This window comes from Oppia nitens, unplaced genomic scaffold (assembly GCF_028296485.1).
Source record: "Oppia nitens isolate AA-2021 unplaced genomic scaffold, nextdenovo-longstitch-racon4-pilon3 scaffold1_pilon_pilon_pilon, whole genome shotgun sequence".
Classification (NCBI taxonomy): Eukaryota; Metazoa; Arthropoda; class Arachnida; order Sarcoptiformes; family Oppiidae; genus Oppia; species Oppia nitens.
Window position 1 is genome coordinate 14,177,272 of NW_026533199.1, and position 11,420 is coordinate 14,188,691.

Below are 11,420 nucleotides of genomic sequence, written 5' to 3' on the forward strand. Positions count from 1 at the left end.
TTCATTTACAATGTGTAAATTATTTATCTCTATATTGTCCAAATTTATTTTAAATTTTAATTTTAATTTTGTGTATATTCCAGTATTTTATAAAATATTGTTTACTATTTATTTTGTCACTACATTATTATTGATTTGTTTAGTTTATAGAATTTTCCGTTGACTATATCGTATCGTATGTTGTTTCTGTTTAGTTTATCCACTGTTAATTCTATGTGATTATTTGATCTGTTTGTCTATATTTGAATTATGAAAATCTACACATTTTTGTACATCACTATTCATAATGATTTTTATCAGTCATTTTAATTGTTCGGTTGTTTCCTATTTTGCAACACCTTTCGACAGTAGTTTCCATTGACGTCATTTGTTCCAAATTTTCTGTTGACCAAAACTGACAACCACTATTTTCTATATATAATTTTTCTTTTTGACTATTCCGTCACATTTTGTTTCTATTGACTAGTCCAGTAATTACTCTTTCCGATGATCTCTTGTCATCCTTTTTGATTGTCGACCATTTTTGTTAATTATTTAGTCTGTCTACCATTTTTGTCAAATGTTTGTCGGTCATTATCAATAAACATGTTTTTATTTATTTTCATTATTATTTCAGTAATTGTTTTCATAGACTTTAATCTATTACTTATATCGATCTGTCGTCCCTATCTGACATCTGTTTTCATTATTCGACCACTGTTTTATATGTCGACCTATTCTTTTTTCTCTTATTGTCACCTTTTTCAGTTAATATCACTTGATTGACACCCTTTTAAATAACACTAGTTTAGTATAGTTTTCATTGTAAGTTTATTGTCTTCATTAATATTCCATTTACATTGTTCATCGTGTCATTTTTTTATTTGTCATTTGATGTTAATGTGTAATTTTATCCTTTATTTAATCCATTGCGATTTTCATTTTGATTAGTTGTCTACTGGCTTTTGTTGTCCACCGTGTTAGATGATTATCTCTTCATTTGTCTTTATTGTAATAGTCCATTTTTTTAGTGTAACCTTTCCAAGTTTTTTATTCATGGATTTTGATGATTTCTTTTAGATTGTAATCAATGAATTTTTTTGTTTTTAACCATTATAAATCGACGATTATTTCACATCATAATCTTTTCCATTATCTCCGCAATCCTTGATCAATCAAATGTTATCAGCATCCCCTGATGTCTTCTTAATTGTTTATTAAATTGACTATATTTTGTTTTCTAGTCCTTTATTATTTAAAATGTAATCTCTTTTCTTTTCTCTTTTCTGACCGATTTTGTCGAAAATGATTTGCACTTAATTATCCTCTAATATTTCCATTTCCATAAATTTTAAAATTTTGTCGTAGGTTATTCGTTAGTTAATTTCCTATTTCTCAGTTTTATAATCAGTTTCTTTAATTTTCAGCTCCAACTACTTTTTTAGATTCACTTGTTATGGTGAAGCGAACACTCATCATTAGCGCCATATTGGATAAATATTACATTTATTTATTAGTGTTTAAATAAATTTTAATTAGTATTTAATTAGAAAACAGTATTTAATAATTTTGATTTATTTTATGTCGATTAATATTAGACAATTTATTAAATTGCATAAACCATTTATTACTAATTTTTTTGTAAAATTGAAAATAAATATTACAAAAAGTATTTTGAATTAATCAAATAAATATTGAGAATCTATTAATTTTATTTGAAGTTCTTTATGACATCGAACAGCTGCTGTTTCGCGAACGGCTTCCGTAGTCGGTCCTTCAATTCTAAATTTGATGTTTAACATTGGGATACTAACAATAATTATATAAATTAATTCTTTATCTACAGTTACAGTGTGATATACAAAATCGTTTATTTCTATATTATAATAGTTTGCTAATGCTCTATAATAATATGGTGATAATTTAGATTCGGTGCTTGAAATTCTTATCATTCCCAAGTCCTTTGGCGGCGCTATCATCATTCGGTTGTTGACTTCCACCATTTTTGTTTCTTTAGTTATTAAAAAGTCTTTAAGGTTTTTATGTCGAATTACTGAATCAGTTCCTAAGTATAAAATACCCAGTTGTGATTCATGTGTTGCTTGATTGTTGTTTGACGTTATTAATGCTTTGATAATAGGTCGTTCACATGAGACCAAGTATGTTCTTTGCAAATCATTTAAGTTCATTATGTCAATTTGCATTAGTTCAGTTATTAAAAGAAGATAATTTTTGCTCCAAACAATATCTCTTATTGGTGCGCCAAGTGTACAACTAAAACATTTATGGAGCGTATCGTTTCGATAGATTTGAATATTCCTTGAAGTCGTTGTTGGAACATCTGGATTAAACAGTTCTGCCAAAATAATATAATTCGTTGTTACCACCATTTTGTGTTCGGCTGCTATGTTACCATTAATTACAACAGGAGTTTTAAACTTTTGTTTGATGACATTACCAGTAATTTCTATTTCATAAACTTTAAGTTGTATCACTTTTCTCTCGTCCGTTTTTAATAATAATATTGCTCGTAATGTGAAAATTGATTGTCCGTCTTTCGATGTATTATGTTTTGATAATGCATCAAATGCGATCCCTTCGGCCTCTCCTGCAATACCTGTTGCGTAGCGTACATTCACTAAGATGTTGTCATTAAATATTAATTCGTCAATTTGTGTAAACTTTTCTTTTGTGATAATAACAAATTTACGGTGACATTCATTGAAAATTGAAATAATTTTACCAACTTTATATGTGTGAGAATAGATTTGTTGTCCATTTAATTCATTGTAATATGCAATTGTGTTGTCAGTCGCTGCTAATAAGTGATTAATTTTAACACCACTTTTAATAATTTTTATCGGTGCGTTCATTTTCTGTTGTAGTTTAAAATATATTGGTCTTAGTGATCCGTTATTAAATGCTGCAATTTGTCCAGAGTTAAGTCCAATGAAAAGTTTTTGATATCCAGTATTAAAGGTACTAACAGAACATCTAAGTCTGTTATACGCGTCAAAAGTAGAGCCAAATGGTACACTGAAATTAAATTCACTGTTTTGTCCGATAAATACATCGTCGGTTGATTGTCCATAATGTGTTGCTGGTGTTTGATTAACTACAGCTCCTATTTGGTGGTTCAATTGTGGCTCATTTTTTATTTCCGTGTTATCTCTGATACCCATGAGTACTGGTTTGATTTCATCCGCAATTCCTGTGTCAACTACTTCGGCGTCTTCTTCGTTTGTTGCGTTTTCAATTACATTATCTGCATTGCTTGTATCATTCTCGTCATCCGCATCATTTGAATCATAGAAGTCGTCGTAACATTCATATGCCATTAACTCGGAGTATAGATTATTTCTTAGAGTTGTCAGATTTGTTGGATGTCTATAATCACTGTATGTGCTTAAAAAGTATTCAGGTGTTATCTCATCTTCAGCGTTTTCTATATCCATTTCTGAATCACTAGAGATGGTAATTACTTCAATATCATATGGATCGATTGGGTTATTAATTCGTGAAGTTGACGGTTCACAATAAGGTAGGTTCACTGAATTATTAGTTGAGTTATTATTAAGCGGCACATTATTGTTGGCATCATTTGTCTGTTGATTGTTTCCATACGAATCCATAGAAGAGTCACTGTTTGATTTATTATTAGACATCTGTTATAAACATAATAAAAAAAATAATGGTTATATTTAATGAATACATTTATAGTTTTTAAATCACAGCGAGCTTTAATGAGTCATAATAGCGCAATTATCCCCCAATAGTTTAATAGATTTAGTGGTAATTATTAGTTTATTAGTTTATACCCCCAACATTATATAAGGGTTATTATGGTAACGAGTGTTTATTATTAGTCGGGTCTTTATTATTAGATATTAGTCGAGTGTTTATTAAATATTAGTCGGGTGTTGTTGTTGTTTAGCCATCCTCGAGCTTCGGAAAACAGCCGTTGTTTGATGAAGTGTTGGGTTCGTCCTTAGTCCACACGTCTGTCAGCTACCATCCCTTGCAGTTGATAGACGTAGAAATTTTGAGTTCCAGTTTAAGAACTCAGTTAGGTGTTGACTCGTTTAAGTCAATCACAGCGATCATTACATGTCATTCGCACCCCTCAGCCGGTTTAAACCAAGGCTCTCATTCCTCCCATGTGAGGTGAGAAGATCAGAGGATTAGTGTCAGCTTTTAAACCGACATCCTCTGTTGACAAAAGCGCTGTGCTACCATTCCCTCGGTATGCACATGCCTATGATCTTTTTTGGACCTTTAAGCCCTATTTATGAAGAGTGACTTTGCTTTAAAAGTCTACTCATCACTGTGCTTGGATTTGCGTGTGAGTCGGTAGGTTCTGTTTAAAGAACTTTACCGACGGTGTATAACAGGTAATGTAAGCAATACTCCAGTTAAAGAGCTATGCTACCGGTAATAGTTGAGTATATCTCACCGCTTTAGCCACCACATGCGTTGTGTTACACTAATTCGTAGCCACTGTTACGCCACAGCGGTCCGATACGAGCTGATGAAACACAACCGGTATCTATCCGTAAACAGATACCGTCCAAGTCTGACGACTCACCGTTGAGTTAAAATAAATTGTAATCCGTATTGTAAATGAGTATAACAGTATTTATTTGAATAATAATAATAAAAACAAAAGTACAATAAATTTATATGTAATCCAATGGTATTTTATTAGGTTTGCAGTTTAATGCAAATCCTAAGCACTCTTTAGGGTTAACTGGTTTAAGTCTGAACCCAACACTTCATAACCAAATGAATGGTTTACAGCAGTTTATATACTCTCAAAATCAATGGGACTTATTGTTTGCGCACAACACCTATTGGTGTCGTGTGCAAACATGCCGTGCCTTCCCTAATATAAATTCATATACTATACTTAATTCCCAATAAGTATTAAAGAAATTAATTAATTAATAAAATATTCCCATAAAAATTCCCTATATTTTCCCTATATATTCCCTTAATATTCCCTATGTTTCTGTTAGGTGTTAACCCACTTAATAAAAATAGTGTTGTATATTTTGTATTATAGACGGGAATATGTTAGGATTTGTGTCGGGTATTTTAATACCCTACTCCCAACACATTCCCGGTTTTCCCGGGAAAATCACGGTTATTCCCATTGGGAACAAACCGTGATTCCCGTTACACACTCTAGTCTTGATAGTGTCTACTACCATCAATAGATGGCAGCACCGACCCTATACAAAACATCTTTACATGACTGTATTAACAATTATAATAATAATAATAATATTAATAATAATAGTAATTAATAACAACAATTAATAATAATAATAGTCAATAATAATAATAATGACATTAATAATAATAATCATAATAATAGTGATAGTAATAATAATAACAATAATAATAATTATACCGCAGTATTATATCCTTTTAGTATTAATTGCCAAATAGTACTATTTACAATCACTTAACAATATTATAACTAAGTATTAAAACAATAGTATTAAAACAATAAGTAATATTTTAGTATTATTTAATAATAACTACAATAACAGTATTATGTATTTATGTATTAATAACTATAAATATGCCGTAAAACCTATACAGTATTACTAACAGTAGTATTATTTACATATACTTTAAGTACATATTTTTATTATCAGTATTTTAATTTATATTTTCTAATCAGTATTTATTTAATAACATTTAAAAATATTTTGTTTGGTCAGCACAACAATATCAGTTATTACTGATATTTGTTGTGCTAATATAAGGCAATATATATATTTATCTCTAATTTAGTAATAAGTATTTAATAAAGTTTAGAAATTTAATAAATCATTTATCTTAATATATTAGTTATATATATAAAAAAAATATGATTAGAAATTATATTATGCTAAATATCTAAACTAATATTATTATTGACATTATTTTTATAGATATAATATATATATATATATTATATAAAATTATTTTATATCTAGAGTAGTTATAAATTATTATTAATAATAATATAATGCTTAATATTAGGATATAATAAAAATTACTTATATTGTAATATTAGAAATTATTTTTTAAATATTCATATATACGTGTATATATATATATATATATATATATTATTTAGACAGTCATTGTTAATATTATTAATAATTTTTTTTTCATAAAAGATATATATATATATATATATATATATATATATATATATATATATATATATATATATATATATATATACTATACCTAAATCATTGTATGATTGTAACAATTTTGTTATAAATAGCGGCGGATCCATAACTTTTTGGACAGTTAGCGGTTGTCTATCCAATGGACAGGTATTGCGTGGTTGTTGTTGTTGAATACTACCGGTGCTATTGCTGTTGTGTAACCATTTAGTTATACATTGTCTACAATATAAATGTTTACAACACGGCGTAACCACTGGTCGTACAGTTATTTCCAAACATATACTACACGTTAGATCATTGATTAACTTATTATTGTCTAATAATAGTAAATCAATTAGTATTTTATGATTTTTATTATCATTATTAACTGTATTATTATTATTAGACATTATTAATAAACAATTAATCTCAAGTTATTTAAATATATATATATATATATATATATATATATATATATATATGTGTGTATTGTAAAAATAGTGTAACTCTAAAAAAAATGTCTAAAATGTTATAATACATAAAACTATTTATACTTATTTAGTTGATGTAGTAGTAGTAATAGTAGTAGTTTAATCTAATTTTAGCTAGGTACATATTAATACTATAAGGTATAATAGCCTTTATATTTACCTGTATATTTATAATAGTCTATTGTTTATACATACCTACATGCACACAATGTAAAATTATTTAGATATAAATACTAAATTATCTAGGTTAATCTTTTCTTAATATATTATTTTTGATACTACCTAATTAATAATAACCTATCAACAATTTAAAAAATTTTAATAGTTTTATTGCTGTACAAATATTTTATATAATTTATATTGTTATCATTATATGTATTTATAATTTATTAATTTAAATATATATTTTTAAAAAATAATATTATTTAGCACTTTTTATATTACAATATATTAGTAAATAAAAAATAATTAACAAAATAAAATTACGACAATTTAACAATAAATAAATTAATTAATTAATTTGAAAAAAACTAATTCCTATAATAGTGTTACTCAACAACATTTTAATTGATTAATAATAAAACAAATATATTTGTCGATAAATACTTAAAAATTTATTTTAATAAAAAATTTTAATATTATTAAATATCTAATTAATTAAATTATTACAGTTTGTATTTTTTTTAAAAAATCATAGTTTTAAAATCAATTTTAGTTTAGTAAATCAATTAATATGTTTTATTAATAACATATATGTATTGTAAAAATAATATAACTCTAAAATATATATATATATATTTAATACATAAAACCATTTATACTTATTTAGTTGATGTAGTAGTAGTAGTAGTAGTAGTAGTAGTAGTAGTAATTTAATCTAATTTTAGCTAGGTACACATCAATACTATTAGCTATAATACATACCTATATATTATTTAAACACATTAAAATTATTTAAATATAAATACTAAACTATCTAGGTTAAGTTTCAACTATTTTAATCAATCATTTTAATTTTGTTTATATTTTTTTATAATGTATAACAACTCTTATAAATAAATAATTATAAATTTTAAAACTAAAGAATAATAGATTTTAATTTTTAAAATTTTAACATAAAATATTAAAAAACTGTAATATATTTATTTATTAATAAAGTTTAAACATTATAACCATAATAGAAATTAACGATAAATAGTCTAAAAAAATTTGATAATATTATTTATTTTGTTAAATATTATTTTAGGCTAAATAAATTTTATGCATTGATTAACTATACTAGATTAGTTATTTTAATAAATATAACTTATATTTAAAGTTAGTAAATTTATTAATTAATTAATATTCATATAATTACTAAATAATTATAGATAATTTAGTTTTTATTATGTTAGTAAATTAATTATCTTATTATACAGTTATTATTTTTTTAAAAAAAAAAATATTTATAATTAGTTTATAAACATATTAGCAATAATAATTATAGTTTTTATTTAAAAATAAAATATGTTGTTACTATATGTTACTATATACTAAATATACAAATTAAAAGTATAATTTAAAACTAATAATAAATATATAATTTATGTTGTACAGTTTTTAACAACTTGTTTTAATTAATCATTGTTGCTATATATATAGATATAAATATTATTTTTTAATAAAAAATTTAATTTATAAAATCTAAATAAACTTAAATACTGTAAAAATATATAAATATTAGAAATTAATTTGAATATTTTCAATAATTATTATTAGTTATATAACATAACTTAACAAGCAATTGATATTTATTATTATTATTTTTTTTTTTAAATATTAAAATTAGGATCGATATATTTTACTATTTATTATAGAATAAAATTTAGTTTATACTAACAGTAGACTAATTAAATTATATAGAGTTTTTTAAAAATAAATAAAAATTATTTATTTTTTTTAAATATGAAAATTTTTTTATAAATTAATAAAATGTAAATCTTTTATCAAAAAAAAACAATTATATATAATTAGTAGTAATAATCATTTAATTTGATAATAAATATTTTTCTCGGTTAGTAATTATATAAAACACAATATAGTAATGTCCTAGTTTATATATTTTATTTAATAATTTTTTTAATTTAATTATAAATCTAAATAAATAAAGTATAAAAATTCAAATAGATAGATAAAACTATTAAATTGATTTTGTTGTTGTAAATTTTTGAATAATTTAGTTTATTATTATTTAATTAATCAGTCAATATATTAGTTAATTTATTTATTATAATTAATTTTTTAATTATTGGATTCTTATTTTAGTTAGTTAGGTTAATTGATTAATTGATTGATTGATTAAACAATTTTATAAATTTATATTATACAGTAATTATAAAAAAAAATAAAATTTTCTAAATTGAAATAATAATTATTATATTTTTAAAATTAAAAAAAACTGTAATTCTTGTATTATTAAAATATTAGAAATAAATAAATTAATTGTTATTTTTTAATTTAACTTATTTATAGTTAGAAAATATTTATTAAATAATATTTATAAAGAAAAAATTATATATAAAAAACATTATTAATATTTTTATTTTTCTTAAAACTGTAATTCTTTTATTATTATATTATTAGAAATAATTAAATTAAATATAAATACAAAAATAGTTTCCACATGGAGTGGCATTGTTTTTTTTTGTTAGTTATAAATTATTATAATAAATAACTTTTTATTTTAATTACAGTATATTAATTTTAAAAAAGTTTTAATTAATATATAATTTATAAAATACTAATAACATTTCTAACTAATTAAAAATTTAATTTCTAATTAAAAAATCTAATAATTTTAAAACTTTTATAATATAATTTATCTAGATACAAAATAACATATATATTTATATTTTATTTTTTTTTATAATTATTTAATTGTTATGATTATTGATTTTGATATTTAATGATTAAATATTAAAATAATAAAAATAATTATAAGTTATGGTTTGTTTTTACCAAGCAATGATCAATTGTGACCCAGTGGTCATTTTAAACTAAAAATTTAAACTAAATCGTAATTTTAAAATTATTTTTTAAAATAAAAATAAGAAAAATAATAATTTATAAATAAAATAAGACATTAATTAAGACATTAAATAATATTAAAATTTATTTATTTATAAATCATACCAAAAAATTTTATTACATTTTTTTTTTAAAAATGACAAAATATTTTTACTATAATTATTTTTTTTAAAAACTTATTTATATTTTATTTGATAATTTTTTTAAAAAATTTAATTTAAAACTGTAAATATTGTTTTATTTTACTTATAAATCTAAATACATAAAATAAAAAAAATACAAATAGTCTGATAAAACTATTTGTTTTTTTTGTTGTAAATTTTTGAATAGGTTAGTTTAAGATTATTTAATTAACCAATTAGTTATATTAGTTGTTTATATATAATAATTAATTTTTAAATTTTTGAATTTTTATTTTAGTTAATTGATTGAAAAATTTTATAGATTTATATTATATAGTAATTATAAGAATATAAAATTGTATTTAAATTGAAATAATAATTATTATTATTTTTATGAAAACTGTAATTCTTGTAATAGTTTAATATTAGAAATAAATAAATTAAATAAAAAAAAAATAGTTCAGTGAAACCAAGAATCTGTTTTATTTTTTGTTTGTTATTCTATAAAAAAAAGTGTAAAATTAATTTTTAGCCATTAATTTTTTTGAATAGACAAACATATATTATTTATTATGTTTGTATTTTTAAAAAATTAATAGCTCAATTTATTTTACAGTTTTTATAGAATAAGTTTGTTAATTGTAAATAATATCAAATTTAGTTAATTAAAATATAAAATTAATTATTTATTAAAATAATATTATAGTTATTGAAATAGTTATTAAAATTATTAAAAATATAATGATATAATAATTATTAAAACATGTGCTGTTCTATTATATAAATAAATAGAATTAAATAAATCTAATATAAATGAGTCATTTTTATAAAAAAATTTTTGCTTTTTATTAAATAAAAAATTATTATATAAAAAATATAAATTTACTTTTTGAGAAAATAATGTTCAATAATTTATTTGTTTTGTTTTATTGGATAATTTAAATCGATTTTTTACAAGTTTTTTTTTAAAAACTGTAAATTTTTATTTATTCTAGTTTTTAATATAAATACATAAAAATAAAAACAATTTTATTAATAATTATTTTTATTTAATTTTATATTCAAATCATTGAAAACAAAATATTAATACACTGACAAAATTGTAAACACATTAACTCTAATTTTTAAAAAAAAAACAAATAAAAACTTATATTAATAATAACTTATAATTATTTTATTGATAGTTTATCTTATTGAAAGTTATAAAGGATTAAATAATAATAATATAATTTAAATTTAGGAACTTTAATATATATTTAAAAAAAACTGTAATATTTATTATATCAATTTTTTTGTCAAAAATTAAATTAATAAAATATTATAATAAGGTTACATATAAAAAAGAAAATTTTCAAATAAACAATATAAATATTTTTTTTATTAATTTAATTTTGCTTTTTAATCAATAAAATAATCAAAAATTTATATAATTTGTTTAATTAATTATTTATTTTGTATACAGTTTTATATAGTTATAAAGTAAAATAATAAGAAATATTAATAAAAAAAAACCTAAATTTGAATAATTGAAAAATAGAAACTAATTAAAAAAATAGTTTATATACTAATTAAATTATAAAATAATACAAAAT

The 11,420-nt window shown here is 21.3% G+C and overlaps 1 protein-coding gene across 1 annotated transcript; it reads right to left on the bottom strand.

Annotated features, from left to right (window-relative positions):
- Positions 1-685: 685 nt before the first annotated feature.
- On the bottom strand, positions 686-5,169 carry LOC128951639 (uncharacterized). Its single transcript, XM_054296886.1, has 3 exons — positions 3,712-5,169; positions 1,719-3,644; positions 686-769 (listed from the first exon to the last, which is right to left on the bottom strand). The coding sequence occupies exons 2-3, from the start codon at positions 3,642-3,644 to the stop codon at positions 686-688; spliced, it is 2,010 nt and encodes a 669-aa protein (XP_054152861.1). The 5' UTR covers positions 3,712-5,169.
- Positions 5,170-11,420: the final 6,251 nt, after the last annotated feature.

Coding starts and splice junctions, on each gene's coding strand:
- LOC128951639 (XM_054296886.1), bottom strand. CDS start 3,644: ATGTCTAATAATAAATCAAACAGTGACTCTTCTATGGATTCGTATGGA. Junction 770..1,718: donor CCGTTCGCGAAACAGCAGCT/GTTCGATGTCAT, acceptor GTTATTTAAAAG/GGTGTCAATCAAGTGATATT.